Here is a 19,894-nt window from a genome sequence, read left to right as displayed (position 1 = left end):
ACGGAGTGGTTATTTATTTCGCCTTTTTTGTGTGTGACAAGTGTTTTTAAATTAGGTTCATTTTTGTCATTAAACTGTTTAATAAGTCGGTTATTGTGTTAATGTGTTTACTTTAGCCCTACATCAAATGTTCCTCGACAGATCGCCGATGTGCGCTTTTCCACTTGTGAACATTGTGTGTAAGTCAATATATAATAATATAACGAAATCTATATTGTCATATCGTGAGCTTAGAATTATAAGGTTCTATCTCCGTTTAGGGTAGTTCAGAGATATTGAGCGTCAACGTTTTTACATTCCATTATGTTTTGTGAGATGGAACCTTTGTATTTTTTAACTCAAAAATGTCAACATTTTAAAAAATAACACCACACAGGCATTAATAAACACCTAATGGATCAGATTATGTAAAAAACTCAATTTTGACAAAAATGGAGATAGAACCTTATCATTCTAACGTCACGATATATGACATGATGTGTGTAATGTGTGTTGTGTGCTTATCTGTTCTTCAAAGGCTCCCACTGTCCCCTAGCTCCGCCCTCTCTGTACCGTGTGACAACAACAACTCATCCACAGAGCTCCGCAGCTCCGCCGCACTTTTCAGCTCATTCCCCTCCTGTCATTCCTCCTCCTATCTTTGATCACTGTCCCGCCGCGGCCGCGCACAGCCCAAACCTCACTCACTCACCGCGTCTTTCCAGCATCTCTTTCTTTCTGATCTCCCAACTACATCAGAGGAGCTAAAACTCCCGTGGATTCTTTCATTTCATTTAGGGCTTTCTCAATCTCAACAGCGGTACTTTTGCAGTTTTTTTTGCAGGACTGGGTTGGTTTTATACTTTGAACTTCGGCTCCTACTCTTCCCTAAGGTGACCATGGCCGTACCGGCTGCTTTGATCCCACCGACCCCCCTGGTCCACCAGCCGCCTCCGATCATCTCAACTCCTTCAGCGACCACCACCTCCCCACCGTCGGCAACTTCATCCCCGTCTCCCACCCTCATGGCCCCCTCCTCCGGAGGACAACAGAACCTGTTCAGATCGGAGCTGCTCGCCACCAGCGGCAGCCCGGGCAGCATCCCGACCTCGGCGACCACTCTGCCCAGCAAGCCGGTGTACTCCACCCCCTCGCCGGTTGAGAACACCCCGCAGAACAACGAGTGTAAGATGGTCGAGTTGAGGGGGGCCAAGGTGGCGTCTTTCACCGTGGACGGCAGCGAGCTCATCTGCCTGCCCCAGGCGTTCGACCTGTTCCTGAAGCACCTAGTCGGCGGGCTGCACACGGTGTACACCAAGCTGAAGCGGCTGGAGATCACCCCGGTGGTGTGCAATGTGGAGCAGGTCCGCATCCTGCGGGGGCTCGGCGCCATCCAGCCGGGAGTCAACCGGTGCAAACTGATCTCGAGGAAGGACTTCGAGACTCTGTACAACGACTGCACCAATGCGAGGTGAGTGGATGATATATTGTACATGTTTTACGCCCGCTTTTTGCGCGTCAAGGCTGATAAGCAAGGAAGGAAGGGGGAGACATTTTTCCATTTTATGTATGCCATGGAAGTCATCTTTCAGATGTCATTAGGCTTCAGTTACTCACTTTATAGTAATATGCATGTTGTCTTAATGCGTTAAAGCTGATGGGCACATTGCGTTTTGTCTCCTGTGTTGGACATCGAGTAGCCTACACACCACTCCAAAAAGTTTGGGCACGTTGATTTACATTTGCATTGATGTTTATTATTACACGTAGATGTGTCCCTCACTTGCTCGAAACAAACATGTAAGTTACATGCAAGTTACACTTCATTCAGCTGAAGTGTTAAAAGTGTTCGAGGCCTTGGATTCAAGTGTCACCTGACCTAACTAAAACGCACAGAAACTGGAAAAGCAGAGCCCGGAGCGAGAGCATCTTTATCCGCTGTGTGCGCCTGCCTAACCTCACCACATCTCCACTCTAATTTAAGGCCACTATTAACTCTACTTTATTTTTAAATGACATTGAAATAAAAGTAGGTTATGCTATAACAGCTTCCCTAGCCACGAGGGCAATGCAATTTTGCTTATGTTAACTTTGACTAAACAAACCGTAACAGGCCTACCTATGATGATGATGATGATGATGATGATGATGGTGATGAAGATGATGATTACTAAGTGCATTTAATTCAAACTGAGCTAAAGGAAGACTAGAATAAAGGCATTTCAAAAGTATGTTAATGTTACACTTGGTTTGGATTGCAAACCTTTTTTAAAGTGAGGTCATAATTCTCCCTAAGCAAAAAAATACACTTGCATAAACATCATTGTAGTTGTTGATAAATATATCATGTTTAATTAGACATTCTGTTTATGTAGATAGGCATAGAAATGTTTTTTTTCTTCATAAAACACAACACTTAAACCAGACAACCTCGTGTAGGCTACACACAGTAAACATCCTTCATGGAAAATGAGTTATAACTAAGGATATGTTTTCAAACTTAACAACCTTTGTGAAATGTTTTTATTAAAGTTCAAAGGTTAGTCAGTTATAACTGAATGCCTTATGCAATTTTAGAGAATACAGTCTGTTATTTCCCCCAACCTTGCTCATGTGTGGGATGTTATAGGAGAGATTTAGGTGGAGATCAATATTTGATTAAAGGCCATTTTAGTGTTAGGGTTGTTCATATGGTTTGATGTATTGCTCAATCTGATGGGATGGGTTCAGTCTGGTCAAATATGCCATCTAATCTGTCATTATGATTGATTTAATATTGATCTCCCATCCTGAAATGAGCTGGAAATGCAAATATGAGGGAAAGACTATCATGAGCGGGGATATATATTTGTTGGTGTCATGGCATAGTCCTTGAGGTAAAAACAACATGATTAGCTGCCTTACTAGTAGGGCTGTCCCAAACGACTATTTTTCTAACGATTAATCTAACGATTATTTTGTCGATTAGTCGGTTATTCTAACGACTAATTTAACGGTTAGTCTAACGATTATTTTTTTGCTGTTCGATTAATGTATCACTTAATTTTCCCCAAATAAATGTCAAAAACTTCTCTTATCAACATTTCAGTATTTTATTCAATTATTCTTGCACTGCAGGGCAATATTCCACACAACAAAAAAGATCCTCTCTTTCTTACAGTCCAACATAAAATATTATATTATAAAATATAAAAGTTAACTTCAAGTAAAAGGAAAAGTGCAAGGAATGCAGTAAATTCTGTAAAAAAGTGACATTCTAACCGGAATACCGTATACTCTCAGTAACAATCTTTAACAATAACAATCTCAACATAAAATATAATATTATAAAATATAAAAGTTAACTTCAAATGTGTTGATCATCTCACGAAAGCCTTGACCCTCCACAATAGCAACAGGTCTCATGTCCTTGACGATCATCTGTAAGATGCTGTTAGAAAGCTGAGCAGCCATCTGGGGTGTGCATGGAGTTGTGCTCTTTTTGTGGAAAGAGTTTTCCACACTGCTTTGCTTCCTGAAAATAAAAAAAGCACACATTTCTTATCATGTGTAGGCCCCTTAATGTCCACCTCACTGCTATGTTTAGCCAACATGGCCATTTAGAAGTCTGTCCATCACCACAACACATAGCTAGCTAGTAGCTACATGGCTAGCTAACTTTACTCTCGCTGCTATGTTATGAATAGCTAAATTGATGCTAACGTAGCATGCGAGCTACGAGCTAGATAACGTACAGTAGGTGCGAGCACCACAATAACAATAGGCTAGTAAGGCTACCGTAGCTAGCCAGCTACATAGCTAACGTTACTCTCGCTGCTATGTTATGATTAGCTAAATTGATGCTAACGTAGCATGCGAGCTACGAGCTAGATAACGTACAGTAGGTGCGAGCACCACAATAACAATAGGCTAGTAAGGCTACCGTAGCTAGCCAGCTAGTAGCTATCCATTTTTCACTGATACACGGCCGGAAAAGTGAACAGAAATACAACGCTGACTTACGGTGCTAGCTTGCGGCTGTCTTCACAAAGCGCTCCAGGATGCTTTCGCTTGAGGTGCTCGTTCATTGCAGTCGTACTGCTGTGATAGGCCAATTCATTTTTGCACAGTTTACAGACCACCACATTGCCATTGGTTTCTTTTTTTGTAAAGTACTCCCATACTTTGGACGATCGTGGGCGAAGTCTTTTAGCCGCCAGCTCGAGTAGGCCAGCTCTGCCTCCGTGTTTGCACTGGTCGCAGCCATGTTGTTTTTTACGACTAACCGACGCATTTTACGGCAACCGACGTATTGACGTAATCGATGACGTCGATGACGTCGAATAATCGTAACAGCCCTACTTACTAGTGCATTTAAACGGTGTGATTAAGTAATGTTGTCATATTTGTGTTAGGAGTTTTTTCAGTGTTTACGCGCTCTAAGACACACACATACTTGCACAGACTTACACACACACACACACACACACACACACACACACACACACACACACACACACACACACACACACACACACACACACACACACACACACGCACACGCACACACACACACACACACAGGTTGTCGCTGCATTTACCCTGTCACTTTCTTTTCAGCCATAGGTTTTATACACAGTTCATATTAATACTTTTTTTTTTTTCACTAAATTGAAAGTGCATCTTAATTTCAGCACTTAAAGTACACAACAATACATTTGCAATAAATTATGGAGAAGGCAAAGCAAAGTTTGAAATATTTCATAGCAACAATAGACATTCTGATATCACACCCTACATTCTTATAACTATTATTAAAACTACTATTATGCTATTATACAGTACATTTTCTACTGTACCTATCCTCATTCACACTGAAAGTATGTGTACAATTCACCTGTACAGCTTTTCTCCGGTAGCAATAACACAAAAGCATTAAGGAATCAAGTTATGCCCCTTCAGTTAGAGAGTTGAAAAATGCTGTGTATTCCACGTGTGTGGAGTGTTCCCGCTTTCCAGTAGCATTCTGTGGGTGCTCCAGGTGACAGAGTGTGTGGTTGAACTCCCTGGGTTGTCAATGGAGGGATGGCCAGGGATGGGGTTAAAGGATAATGCAGTTCCTCGCTTCGCTTTAATGACGCTAAAGTGCTGGGCTATTACGGGCACATGGAGAGGACTGTAATTGTCTCTGAAAGCAGCCAGGTTCTCCTGGTGTTGGACTGAAATCAATCACTCAGACCCGGCCTGCCTCTCTGCCTCCCCGCCTGCCTGCCTGGCTGCCTGCCTGCTTGCCTGTCTGCCTGCCTGCCTGCCGCCCCATTTGGAAAAATACATCATGGAACACTGTAGCATCCGCCGGTTATTGTTAAGATATTGGGGAAAAAGTCGTCTTAATTTGCAGTGTATACGGTATCTGTGTGGATGTTGTGTAAACGGTCAGTCAGGAAAGTCTGAATTTAGGTAGTACATTGTGCTAAGTACTGTTTATAATTGTATCCAATTACCGTACTGTAGATGGGTCCGTTTTTGTCGATAAAAAGTATCTCAGCACACAGTGACTTTGTTCAACACTGGTGCTGCTGCCAGAAATATTTCAGCTTTTCATCCGCGTCCTTTATAATGCCGTTCTACTCTTTTATACAGTGGAACTGTGGCGACAATGGGGCGTATAATACTCTTGCACAATAGGTCTCACTATTTCACATGGTTCTTTTTCCTCTTAGGGCCCATTGTGCTAAAACAACACCACTCTCATTTTATACTGTGTGTGAATAGCATCACACAGATCTGCCCGACCCTGCTGTTTAGTTTTGGTTGCCTGGCGAAGAAAAAAAAAGAAAAAACGTTTTATTCTAATAAATCAGATTACAAATCATGTATTTTCTAATTCATATCTTTTTTTTTCTTCTTTAAAAAATTTAAAAAAATCCAGCACCTGAGAAATGATATAACATCACACTAAACCTGCACTTTGGTTAGAGGTGAGATGCTTCCGCCCCTCCCTCTACCTAAGATCCTCTCACAGGTGAGAGAACGCTACAGAACGGATAAGCTACAGTACAGCTCGACCTTGTACAGTACAGTATATCTCTATGGAAAAGGAGAGTGTGATCACTCTCAGCCTTTCGTCTCCTCTCAGAGAGACTCTCAGCCCAGATTACCACTGCCCCTCTCTGCTCTCTGCCTCATCCAGGGTCAGTAATCTGCCTGCCCCAGCTCCCCTTACTGTATAGCCTGTTACACCACTGACGGCCTATGAAGAGCCCCTCAACGCGAGATACTTGTTTCCCTACTCATTTTCCCCCCGTGGTGGGACAGAGTGGCTTCTCACTGCCATGTGACACTTGAACTCTGGGAAAGGTTATTATAACACGAGGGGTGGTGCGGAGATATCGCATCTCTCTCATTGGTTGGTTTTGTTCGAGGCAGGCTATCCGGTGCTCGGGCAGAAATGCAGCAGTTAATTGACAATCATTGTCTACCCCTGAAGGTTAAACACACGCCCCAGACGATGTACCTCCGCTGGGAATGGGACTGTTTTTCACTTACACGCCCTTTTTAAATAGATTTCCTCCCCTTGAAGTCAAATGTTTCCCACTCTGAGATGTTAAGTCTGTTATAGTTATAGTGCAGTGGCTTTGAGGTTCAACAATTTGTCATTATGATATCGATATGACACTGTATTTTTTGGGAGGCATCGCTTCTTTGTTTTATTTGTTATTTTAGCGTGTTTATGCCTAAACACACATATTTGCAAATGTTAGTAATTGTTTTGTTTAGCGCTCAGGGTGAGCTGCCACTGAGGGTGCCAGCTTGTCTGTCTCACTCTCTCTCTCCCCTGTCTCTCTTCTCTGTCTCTGCTGAGCTCTCTTCTAATATATTTGTTTTCTACAAGGCACGGATGTGTTTACAGGTACTCAGGGGAGATTTCTGGATCCCATTCAAATCATTCCTAGTCAGAGTGGGTGCTAAGATACCCGTCACCCGGCAACCACATCCAAGAGGGAGCTGGGGCGATAATAACTTCAAAAACAGAGTGACAGATGCCTGATTAGAGAGAGAGAGAGACAGAGGAGAGAGAGGGGGGGAGAGAGAGAGAGAGAGAGAGGAGAGAGAGAGAGAGAGAGAAGGGGGAAAGAGAGAGAGAGAGAGAGAGGGAGGGGGGGGGGGGTAAGAGGCTTGTTAAAACAAATTAATTCAAACAATTTCTTGAAAGTCAAACTGACATATCACTTTTACTGTGTGTTTGCTTTGTTGCTTTCATGGAAAACGTGTTTTTTCTCTCGTGTATTATGATTTAAAGGAGCACTGCTAAATGTATTAAGTATCTAGTTATATGTGCTCATTAACTAATTGTGCTTTTGGCAGATGGCAGCTAGGTATTTTTAAAAGCAAATGGAGTCTCCTTGAAAATCACTATTGTTTTATTCATTTGATTTTCATACAGCTGGAACAAGTACAAAAACATAGCACAGATATCCCTCAGAAGTTTGAGGAATGATCTTTAACACCGTTCCTAAATACAGAAAAGTTGGATCTGTTTTCTGATTTCCTATTTGTTAAATGGAATAATTCCCATATGCAAATATTTGGCAAGCTCTAAAGAGATTGTCCAAATTGCTCTGTATCTTTTTAAAGGAAGGCATTGTTTTGTATTTGGCTAATATCATTGCTGGATTTGAGTTATTTGCATGCCAAAGAGGAGTGTATTGTTAATTTGCCTGTTGGACACAGAGACTGTCCAAGCTCTCATGCCATTTGCATGCTTTCACTGGAGAGATGGGCGTCAGGAACAGAAGTACTGATGCGTTCAGGATGGCAGGTCCTTAAACAAAGTGAGTTATTGCTGAACACGGCAGAGCACCAACATCAGTTTTCACACAGCAGCTTTTCTATCGCAATCATAAAAGCAATACTTGTTCACTCTCTTAACACTGCAACATCGGAAAGATTTAAAGACACACAAATCAAACCGTTTGAAACCCATCCATCAAATTGAATTATCAACCGGATTAAACTAAATTTGTTAACAGTGATATTGCCTGTCGGATTTGCACCTGAGGCTTATTGCCTGACAGGAGAGCAATGCATTTTGGGTCAGTCTGATTTCGGAGTTCTGCTTGCTCAGTCAGTGCTCTCTGGTTTGTCTTTAGAAACCAGCTCCTTCACATTACAGCACATTTAGTGAGCATGGCGGAAGTCACTGGTGCTCTTACCAGGATGTTAAATGCTACTGACAGAAGTTAGAGGGAGCAGATGAGATTTCCTGATTGGAGAAGGAATGCAGGCCCTAGCTTGGCTCTGTCTAATATGGTCACATAGAGAAATTGATTTTCCTCAGAAATTAATTAATTTTTCATATAGCCCAAAGCTGGAGTTTAAAAAGAGTGCGCACTTGCTGGTTTCCTATTTTCCCCCCTTTTTTAAAGAATTATTGCCTAATCATATTAATACTTTTGCCCGAAGGATAAAAAGATAATTGTACAAATGCATTTGGAAATATGTATCACTGAGTATTTATGATTAAATTATGCAAATAACTCCGCTCCCATCCTTCGTGGGCCCAGATTGTCTAATTAGGATTGATATGCCGAGTAGATGTTGGGGAATCTGAATACAAGCATGTCCAAAGAGCAGAAAATTGAAAATGACAAGGCTGGAATCCTTAAAAAGTGTGTAGGTTTTTTTTATTCTCTGTCTAATTCGGCGTAGCTGTATCAGGAGTTAATTTACCCCGGCTTCATTTCTCGTCTGAGCTGACAGGAAAAAGAATCCATCAGGGAAGCAATCTCAGATGAGATTCCACAAATTTCCTCCACTTGTTTTTTCTCCCCCTCTTCATTTTCACGGAGGCTATCAGGGATGAATCTTCTCTTGAGTAAACACGTTCATGTTATTCCAGCAGTATCAATGTTTTCTGAGCTCTGTACTCAATGCGAGGGGCACCTCCCTTATAATGGGAGTATTATCAGGAGGGAATGCCATCTAACAAAAAGTCCTTTGTGCTTTTGGGATTCAATGAAGTAATGCCGTTTAGGTTATTAGAATGCCTGTGGTATTATAGTAAGGGTGAGCTCTGCATTGGGAGTGACTGCATTGTGGTGACACATCATATCTTTCTTAATGAAATTAAATGCGATGTGTCGCCATGCATCATTGCTCATACGAGCCACTGTCCTGCTAGGGTTCTGTAAGCAAGTTAATTTGTAGGTTATCGTTATTTGAATGTGTTCTCACTGCTCAATCCTGAAATATATAGTGCTATAGATTATCTCTCAGTGTATACCATGGCATGGACTGTGTGATGTAAATAGAACTGGTGGGAATAGAAGTACAATGAGTGGGGTGGTACAGTGTGACAGTAGCAGGTGTGGACGCTCCTTCTCCGTTGACAGGTGACCTGAGGGCTCAGCAGGCTCTTTTCATTAGGTCCAGGACTAGGCCAAACTCCCCAGCTACAGTTATAACACCACTCAATGTCCAACTGTGTAGCAGATTGACCGGCCAAATGTCCTCCACATTGATAGCGACAGTAATAACACATTAATCTATACTAGTCATCTGATTTGACCGTTTTTTTTCCAAAAGAGGTTTTTTGTTTGGTGGGACGGGTTTCGATGAGTGAACAATGCAACCAGTGGGTGATCTACATCTGCTGTACAGTACTTGTGCACGCAGAGTCTCCCTGCCCTCCGTTTGTCTGCCATTGTGCAACAGATATATTTCTGTGGAACACAAGAGAGGAAATGACATCGTTTTCCCCTCTTTTTCTCTTTTCTCTTCAGTTGTTAGCTTCAGACGAGCCACGCAGCACAGGCCGGCTCCAGTGCCTCCAACAGTATCTATTAAAGGCATGATTGTTATCTAATCTTTACCTGGCGCTCGCTGGAAAAGCCCTGAAGCTAATGACACTTGAGACTAGCACCACATTCTATGGCTGTTCAAAGCATCTGCTCACACAATACCTTCTGACGAAAAGAAACAAGAAAAGACCCCCAAAGCTATTTAGGTGAAGACTGCATCCACCCAGACCGCAGAAAACAGTTTATTCAGTCAATTTGGGTGAATTGAATTATAACCAGCGACATGCCTAAATATTGTCTCTTTTGAAGCAGCTGGCAGGAGACTCGTCTGTAGTGTGTGTTTGGCTCAGGAGCTAGAAAGACTCCCCAAGGTTAGATAGAGATACACATCAATTAGATCATAACGGCCTAAATACAGATCGAAAATTAGGCGAATGGTAGAGAGATTGAACCCTGTGGAGAGTTAAAGCCATGTCTTCATGTGGACTGTCAATACTGGTATGAATGCTAAACACTGTCACATGTCACATGTCTACTGGCTTCAATTACTCTACTCATCGTCTTAAAGCTGTACAACATGTTTGGTCATTCACAGCAAAACACAGAACTTGATTAAACTATGTATAAACTAGAAATTAACCTTCGATCCTGTACGTGTACATCTTGAATGCGTCAAACGAAGCAGAACCACTGTTCTGGTGATGGAGAGTGATGCAGTAACGTCTGCATTCATAGTAGATGTGCTCCATACAGCCACTGTAGCTACGAGCCAAAGCTGCTCGCTGATGTTAAGGAGCACCTGTAGCGGGTATGAAAAGGGTATCCATATCACCAGGTCAACACATTTTCATCTAGCATTGACATCTCTCTCTCTCTCTCTCTCTCTCTCTCTCTCTCTCTCTCTCTCTCTCTCTCTCTCTCTCTGTGTGTACCTCTCTCCCCCCTGTTTTTGCTCTTTAAGCTCAGTGAGAATGTGTGTGTGTGTGATCTGTTCAGACTCTTTATTGGTCGCTGTGCTTGGGTTTCTCTCCTTGCAGACTCAAATGTCACCGTCTCCCTGATGTTTCTTTAAAAACGCCTGTGCCACCACTAGCTGTGGCGCCCGGCTATTATTACCCTCTCTTAGAGAGTGACAGTTAGGTCCTCAGAGACGTGACACCAAACTCTGGTGGGGGAACTGTACCGCTGCGTCAACCTAACTGTGCTGGCCAATCAGATAGGAGTAAACTAGTTGCTCCACACCTGGTGCTATACAGCAGGTTGTACGGTAAATGCTGAACAGAATGCCTTTTATGTATCAGACTCGGAAAGACAATAAAAAAATATTTGGTTTCGACATTTTGGGAGTTTATTAATAATACTAAAATGTCTACTCATTGTCCAACTATGGCCAAACATATAAATAAAGCAACAAAATGTGTCTCTGAAAAAAATTATATGAAATGATATTTTGATAATTTAGTTGGCTGTTTGTCTCCATACTTGCGATAATGCTTTGAAAGGGACAGTTGATGCCTTAGTACTATCGCTGCTTTCCTGGTAATTCCACAGTACAGCAGAAAATACTTGAAGAAGGCTTGTTCTCTATGGAAATAAACATGGTTACGATAATAAACTGCCTCTTGGCTGAAATGGTCTGTCCACATAAATTAACCCTGTGTGACTTTCACATTAGGAGCGTGATGTGTGTGTTTTATGTGTGGGTGTGTGTGTGTGTGTGTGTGTGTGTGTGTGTGTGTGTGTGTGTGTGTGTGAGTGTGTGTGGGTGTGTGTGTGGGGAGGGGGGGGGAGGTGGGAGGGAGAGACACTCTCACACATCTTCACATATGAATGGGCTTCTATGAAAAGGAGGATGAATTGAGTCAAGTTGACATAGCATGGCAATAAGCTTTGTCTCATTCCCAATGCAGTATTCATTTGTGCCACAGAGAGATTTATTGCATGATTGACAATTATGAGAGGGTGACCTAGTTCTTTGTTATGGAACAAAAATGTTTTTCATCGGACGCTCTTTTGCATTGTATGAACCTCCCTAGTTGGGAGTAAGGAAGGGTTCCGTGCATTTTTTTTCAACAATTGAAACTCATGCATTTCTCTAATGGCTTCATATATTTTGCATAGAATCACATCAAGCAATATGTCTGTTTTCCAGCAAAAAAAAAGATTGGATTTCCTACCCCATTAAACAGTCTGAAGTATCCAAGTGGATCACATATTCTGGTGGTATTTTTTATATATGCTCTTCAATTTCCATCTTTATAGATTTTTTTTTTTTTTAAATGTCATTTTCTTCACTGCGCATCCTTTATCTCTATCTAAGCCAGGGTTTTCAAGCACTCTTCAGTGATTATCTATCCGACACCAAACTACCAACCAGCAATGTATTATCATATCCTTTAGTGATCTAACCAAATCACTACACACACACACACACCCTCCACACTTTTTCACCGTTGTGATTTCTAGAATGCTCCTGTAATGATGGTTAATATCTCCTGCTTCCTCCATGGTTGATATTACCTGTCTATTAGCTCCCTCCTGCAGCCCACTGAAGCCTAGATTACTACGACTGTGGGCAGGAAGCCTCAGCTCCTCCTGGGACACCTGGTTGACTGGCCTCACAAATGATACAAGCCAGGGTTTAGTTGGGAGTTAATATCCTGCAAAATTGTCCTGTGCGGCCCCGGCAGAATGTGGATGATTAAATGACACAAGCATATCAAAAACATTTTTCTCAGACTAGTGGGTGTTAAGTGTCGCCCCGGTGCAGTCCGTCTCCCAAGGTTGCCATTAAAAAGAAAAGAGTATTCGGGAGGGGAAGTGGGTGTCATTGAGGTGTGTGTGTGTGTGTGTGTGTGTGTGTGTGTGTGTGTGTGTGTGTGTGAGTGTGTGTGTGTTTATGTGTGTACGTGCGTGCATGTGTGCGTGCGTGCGTGCGTGCGTGCGTGCATGTGTGCGTGCGTGCGTGCGTGCGTGCGTGTGTGCGTGCGTGCGTGCATGTGTGTGTTATGCTTTGTTCAGTGCTCTGTTTAAGTGCTAATAGGATTTCAGTGTCTCTTTGATAGGTTTGATAGAAGGTTGAGAGGACATTATGCGAATGTTGCCTGGGACTGGGAGTTTTTGAATGGTATGTTAGTATTCAGACTCTTTCTGTGTTATTACTGTTTGTAGGTTTGTCTGTGACAGTAGGATAGTGACCAGACATTTCCCCCAGTGACAAAAAAGACTAGAATATCTATGCTAGTGCTGTTTTCTATGCTGGTGTATCTCTGCTAGTGCCTACGCTAGTGTCTTTTCAAAGGATACAATGCAATGTTTAACCTTCCCCTGGAAAGGAGATGAAAGCTGCTACTGTATAATAAAGCAAAGAAGCTATTTTTGTAGTTATAGAATACCCTCTCACTCCTGACCTTTGAAATACCACAGTAGGAATGTGAAACAATACCGGCACACAGATCTGTTTGCACAAATCAAACTATTTGTACAGTTTTTCTCCCACTCACAGACAAGGAGAAACCAGAGGAATGTGTTAGCGATCTATTAAGGAAGTCATTTTTACATTTTGACATCTTATTGTAATGTAGACAATGTGGCCTTACGCATGTCATGTTTACTCTAATATGTTATTGGAGAGATAATAATTACATAGAACAGGAGAAAAATAAATAAATAGCCTTCGCTAGATTGCTTTTCTACTACCTTTAATGGGAGTTACATTCCAGTATAATATATTTGTCCTTGTGTTTTTCTGTGCATGAGTTCCTGTAGCCCCGGCACAGTGTACTAGAGTATTGTTTTATGATTTTGTCTGGCCATTGGGGACTAGGCCCTTGAGTGTGTCTTTGTCTGTCTGTGTGTGTGTGTGTGTGTGTGTGTGTGTGTGTGTGTGTGTGTGTGTGTGTACAGTACAGTATGTGTGTCATTCAGTGCATTATATAATCTGTCCTTGATAAAGAAACCTTTTATGCAGCTGTTTCACTTGTTATTCTTGCTGTGACATGCCAGATTGGCAAATCTTTTTTTTTATTGACGCTGTGCCCAAGAAGGCCTCTTAAAACGCATGATTGCACAAACCAAACCAAACCAAACCAAACCAAACCAAACTCATCCAAATCGAACCGAACCAATTATGCTCTCAGTAAGAACTTCTGAATGATTCAAATATCAGTTGGCACCATGTTAGCACCAAACATTCCAAACCCTCTCCTGTTAGTGTGTTTGAGCATTACCGTAGATTGCCATTGTTATGGAATGTCTGGTGTCAATATGGAGGCCTGTTTGCTGGTTACTCTCTGGTTTATACTTGGTACTTTCAGAGAGGCCATGGAAGGGTCAGTCCTGCTGACAGCTCCTTGGCAGTGTTGTCTCAGCAGGAAGACATCGGTTGGAGAAACAGAGAGAGGCGACGGAGGCCGTGTGGTCAGCAGAGAGGATGGAGTTGGAGAAGATTAGGAGTCACCCCCGGGTCATTGTGTTCCCAGCTAGCCTGGGCCTGCACGGCCTCAGTATTGTTAGAGGGAAAGGTCAGGGCTAAAGACCAGGCTAAGCCTATTAAACACCCAGGCCACTTCTTCCTGGAAATCTGCACTTTCTCTGAGCCACCGCAGAGAGGAGAAAATCGGCATCGGACAGCTTAGGTCAACCGTATCTTGTTGCTGGGCCTTGACTGCTGCTGAACCGACAATTTAAATAAAAGACTAAAAAACATTGGTCAGCGATGTGCTACCAATAAGCCTAATAATCACCCAGGAGAGATGGCCTTACATGATTAGCTCCAGTTGGCTGTTCATATTTGTGTCATGATACTCTTTGCGCCTTGCTCTGACAATCGTACGGACGTCGAGTGCATTTCCACATCCGTATCAGCTCGTTGATAAATGCTTATGTACTGTATTCATAAGGTCGGCTGAGTACCAATGCACTCGCATAAGTCTCCCTTACCTCGAGTGTTGGCTGGTGTCAGGGATGTCTTCTGTATGAAAGGAAGCACAGCCAGATAGCGGTTGATCCGCGATGTAGATGAGTCCACGTCGGACCAGAGCTAGTGATTAATAATGGTGCGCCTGAGTAAAAAGGATGTCATCCCCCTGGTCGTCTAATGAAAGCTCTTCAACATATCTGTGAGAGGCGATATGTTGACAGTGGATGATGCAAATGAGGCTAAATATGAGGGGAAAACTGAAATGAATCACCCCTCTTGTCGTCGTGGCGTTTTTTTGTGTGCTCGACTAGCAGCCAGCCGTTTACGCCGTACAAAGCGCGGTGTGACACTCTCCCTCCTTTGTCTCAAAGTGCTAACTGTATTTAATTTCACATCTTATCAGCCCTGGCTTTGTCTGTCTGTGAGTCTCTGCGCAGCGGAGGCGACCCCTGGAGATAAACCCTGTCAGGCTCCGAGGTGATTTATTAAATTCTGATTTCTGTGAAGGACTTTAATGTCGAGGGGGCGGGGGTGCGGGGCGGCGGGGGTGGGGAAGTGTGTGTGTGTGTGTGTGTGTGTGTGTGTGTGTGTGGAGAGAAAATACATCGCAGGTGTCTGTGCCAGCTCCGGGCATGTTCTCTCTCCATTACCAGCATGGAGAGTTAGAGAGAGAGAGGCCAGAGAAATACGTCTCTATGCTGGATTTCCTGTCTTTGTTGTGGCGGTGGGCTTGTTTTTTTCCCCTATTTCAGGCAGAACAGTGATATCAAATCTGGTCTTGTTTAGATTGGAGATAATAGGGGGACGTGGGCCTGTATTAACGGGTGCTGGGCTCACACATGAGCAGTTATGTTTCCATGCAAATGCCCGGCTGGACACCTGAACGGGCCTCTGACCCTCTATCCAAATCTATTAGGAAAATACACAGACCGTATCGCCCACCTTATCCCCACCGTATTTGAATAACCTATGATGGCGACAGTTGTGTAAAAAATGTTAATGACTTGTCAGCGAGGAGTGATTTATGTGAAACTGATCAGTAAATACACATATTGCAATCATATAATTCAAGGGTTACGTACAGCTATCTTCATCATAATAAGAGTGTTCAAAAAGGTGAACTGCGTTACTGAAAGCTCAACGTGTTCATTTTCATGTATTTCTGTTATGCTTTCTGACCTTTTTTGTCATGTCTTTAATGCATGGACTAATTTTCATTTTAAACCTGTTTCACAGGTTTATTTTCACTCTCAACGTAATCTAAATTGATCTGTTATCATACAATCTCTGAGACTTCAATCAAATGGATCACAGAGGTGCAACGAGAACTGTAGTTTTGAACATAATTTGACACTTGACATAACGAATGTGTGTGTTATAGTTATGTCACACAGTGATGTACATATGGCCCTTTCTTATGTGATAATCCATTTTTAAACTGACAATATATCCCATAAAAGTGATATGTTACTAGCTCGGCTGTTATCTGTGAAGCACTTTGATCATAAGCTAATCTTCGGAAGGGGCAGTGCTACTGCAGCTCTCTACTCTTACACACTGTATCCCAAAGGGCTCTTTTCTCTGCGATGCCTCAAGTCTCTGAAGTCGTGAGCGAGCAGATGATAAAGAGTTGTGGATTCCATATATTTATTTATTGCTCTTATTGAAGTACTTAATAGAAGTCTGTGGGCTGTCATGCGTGAACAGCTGTGTAGGCCAGACCTGCTTGTCTGAGAGAAAAGACTACAGAAGAGTTGTTGCAATACACACACATGCACGGACGCACGCACCACACACACACACATGCGCACGCTCACACACACACTTCTGCTCCACATCATGTCGTGAACCTGTTCTTCTTCTCCTCCAGTCTCGTCTCTAAACCAGGGCATATCCCCCTCTCAAGCTGGAGGGCTAACATGCTAACCTGGTTTCCTTGATAGATCATGAAACATAATTATCCTGCTCCTTCAAGAATACATGTACCGTCTCAATATACAAAGGAGCAAAAAACCCACAACAGAAATATAAATTCAAATGTATTTTCAGCGCATGGAAAGAGTGTTGTTGACCTATCTTCGCCCTATCCCGCAAACCTCGGTGATGGTGTTTGATCGAACGGGGCGCCAGATCTTAGGGCCGTCTCCTGTGATACCCACGTCTCCCCATCTCCATTGTTCTCTGCTAGTCAGCATCTTTTGTCTTTGCCACTGATTTGTCTTTTGATCTGTGCGAGTGATTTATCTGCATGGAATCGTTTTTCTCCCCATTCCCCCTCAGGAAATTTGGAATGGGGCTCGGCTAACCTTGCCAGGACCAAACAAAGCCTGGGAGCTGATCTCATGTGTTTTGATGCAGTGTTTGAAACAACACACAGCTCAGAATAGACACACACACACACACACACACACACCAACAAAAAGAACACGTGTCCTTAGCATGTTGTCTATCAAATATACCTTGACCACAATTTTCCACTGTAGAATGAACTCTCCTACTACTCCCCAGAAGTACAGTAATGATGTTTCAGTTGTAAGTAAGTCAGCTCCATGTCCCTTACCCTGCATACTTCCAACACTGGCCCAGAGCCTGCTCCACACAGTGGCCCCTAGTAGCTAGCACTCACACATGCAGGAGCTGAAACCACTATGACTGCGGTGATCGAGCGGGGACTCTAATGCCTTCCGACTGCAACAGTTTTCCCTCTGTTTGCCTGGTTAAAAACGCCAGGGGTTGGGGGGATTGGAGTTGACAACCCTGAGGGGATTGGAGCTGTTTGCCTTGTGCGTTTTTTTTCTTCCGCCCGCCCTCGTGTGCAGCTGTTAAAGCCTCCTCCCTCCATCCCGCCAGCTGCCAGAGAGAGAGAGAGAGAGCGAGAGAGAGAGAGAGAGAGTAAACACAGGCACTCAACACCTGCCGCCCGGTGGGGAGAAAAGGTGTGTAGAGGGAAAAACGGTGGAGAGAGAGGGGGGGGGGGGGGGGGGGGGGGGGGGGGGTGGGGGGGGGTCGAGGGGAGTGAGAGAGAAACAGGTAGACATGATATAGGAATAGCAGGCTATCGTTCTGCAGAGAGGGAAAGAAGGGAGGCAGGTGGATGATATGCAGGTACTGCAGGCTGTATGCTGCAGATAGGCCTGAAAGAGTGGGAGAAAGAGTGAGAGAAAAAGTGGGAGAAAGAGTGAGGGAAAGAGAAAGAGAGACAGATGGGAGATATGCAGGTAGGCCTCAGCTTCAGTACTACATTCCACCTGTATGAGGCCTAGGCTGCTCTAAGTGTTCCCTCATGTTAGCTGTCTGGGTATCCTCAACAGTAATCATAGTTGTTCTTCAAAGTTTTGTCCAGATGTTTTAGTGTTTTGATCAATACTATCGGGTCATAAATGACTAACAGGTTTGCCTGTACTGTAATTGTGTAGAGATTTTTGTTTCAGCTGAATATTTTTCAAACATTACTGTGAGTGGTTTTATCAAAGACGTCGGTTACTGTAGAACTTTATATTTGCTTATCCAAGGACCCAAGAAACAAATCGAGCAGAACTACTCAGGAACGCTAAAGCATAATACGAGTGTTTTCATTGATATCCTTCCAATATGTTCTTAAAAGGTTAGTAAATATGCGTAAACTGATACTGTTCATACCACAGTGATAACCCTGACCTGAAAGTTTGCATGCAGAGGTATATTTGATTACTCTCTAAAATATGCCAATGTATTATTCAGATATAATGAGGCGCCAATCTCTTAATCAGCCTATTTCTCTATATCAGAGGAGAGCAGAATTTCCTCAGTTCCGTTTTGGGACTAAATTGTCAATTTGCTGACATTATCTAAACAAGAAATATTAAAACTAATTAAAGAAATGTCCCTGTAAGATCTTGATAAGGCGAAGGGCTTTTTTTCCGGACTGCTCAGCTCTGCTCAGCTCCGTTCAGTCTGTTAGGAGACTTGCCACAGGCTTGTTCCTCTGCACAGGAAGTTAGGAAACTCTTACTGCCATATCTTTTGCACGAGGAAGTTCCAGCCTGTTCTTTTGGCTCTGTTGACTAGAGTCCATAAAACGGCTTTATTAAAAATGACACCATTAGACTCTGTATTTGCTCTGTGTGGCTGCCTGTCTAGATGATAGGAGGCCACGTGGTGTTGTGGAGCTTGTCTCTCTGATAGCGATGGTTTATGGCAGATAGCAGATGTTCAGACTCAGAGTGGTACAAATAACATATTGTATATCTCCTAATCCTCTAATCCAGATGATCTAGTCAGACTTATATCTCCACACAGACATAACCAGTTGCATCAGCTCCAGTACCATTGAATTGCGAGTCATCCCAGCTCAAATGTCTTGTTACCCGACGTTACTGTACACGTGGGTAAACCACTAACTGACACCACAATACGGAGGTCAACACAAAAGCTGAGCTGAATTGATGCAAGCATTTCTCCCCATTACACAAGTGTGGCTGAATACTCAGGCCCTCAGTCAGTGAGGCAATGGCCTTGCATTTCTCAACCAAGCCCAGGCACAGTTTCATCTTGATAACAGACCTGAAACCAGTACATTGAACTGAACACAAAGCGCACAGCGATTGTGTGTGTGTATGTGTGTGTGTGTGTGTGTGTGTCTGTGTGTGCGTGCGTGCGAGTGGTGCGCATGCGTGTGTACGCGCGCGCGTGTGTGTGTGCGTGTCTAAAACGAAACAACAGAGGGGACAGAACAGAGAGCCGTTGCTTTCTGAATGATGTTATGGCTACCTCCTGTTCAGCTCTGTTCCCCGAGCCGCAGGCGACTGGAAGGCATGAAGGACACCTGGGTGCGACTTTATTAAAGTATGAAATGAGAGGTCACCGACGCAGCCGTCCCACACATGACATCCTGCTGCTGGGCCTTTCTTCCCTGCCTCCTCCTCTCAGCCCAAGGCTCTGATGACTGCGCTGCGAGAGTCTGCTTCATTAATCCCCCTGAGGGAACCCTCTCTCTCTCCACTGCTTCTTTTCTGCGTCTGATACAAATGTAATTCCTGATAGGTCTGTGAGACGGGAGCCCGGCGTCTATCAAGGCTTTTAATTAATGTGGCGGCGCTACTCTTGACGTATCGCCCGTGTTTATCTTGAAATTCATGACCAGGGCGAAGACGGATGGGATTGTTCAAAAGATCGCTGTGGTTTTTTCTTTTTTGGGGGGGGGTGGGGGGTGGGGGGGGTTGAAATGTGAATT

The 19,894-nt window shown here is 43.4% G+C and overlaps 1 protein-coding gene across 1 annotated transcript in view; it reads left to right on the top strand.

The window, feature by feature from the left end:
- Positions 1–878: 878 nt before the first annotated feature.
- Positions 879–19,894, top strand: part of dachd (dachshund d) — a gene marked incomplete at both ends in the record, with an annotated part of 102,693 nt that continues 83,677 nt past the window's right edge. Inside the window, one exon of the mRNA XM_080536254.1 lies at positions 879–1,450. Coding sequence (XP_080392380.1) covers positions 879–1,450 — 572 coding nt within the window. The remainder of the gene's footprint in view (positions 1,451–19,894) is intronic.

This window comes from Nansenia antarctica (assembly GCF_963989245.1).
Source record: "Nansenia antarctica genome assembly, chromosome: 7".
Classification (NCBI taxonomy): Eukaryota; Metazoa; Chordata; class Actinopteri; order Argentiniformes; family Microstomatidae; genus Nansenia; species Nansenia antarctica.
This window is presented reverse-complemented; position numbering and strand designations above follow the sequence as displayed.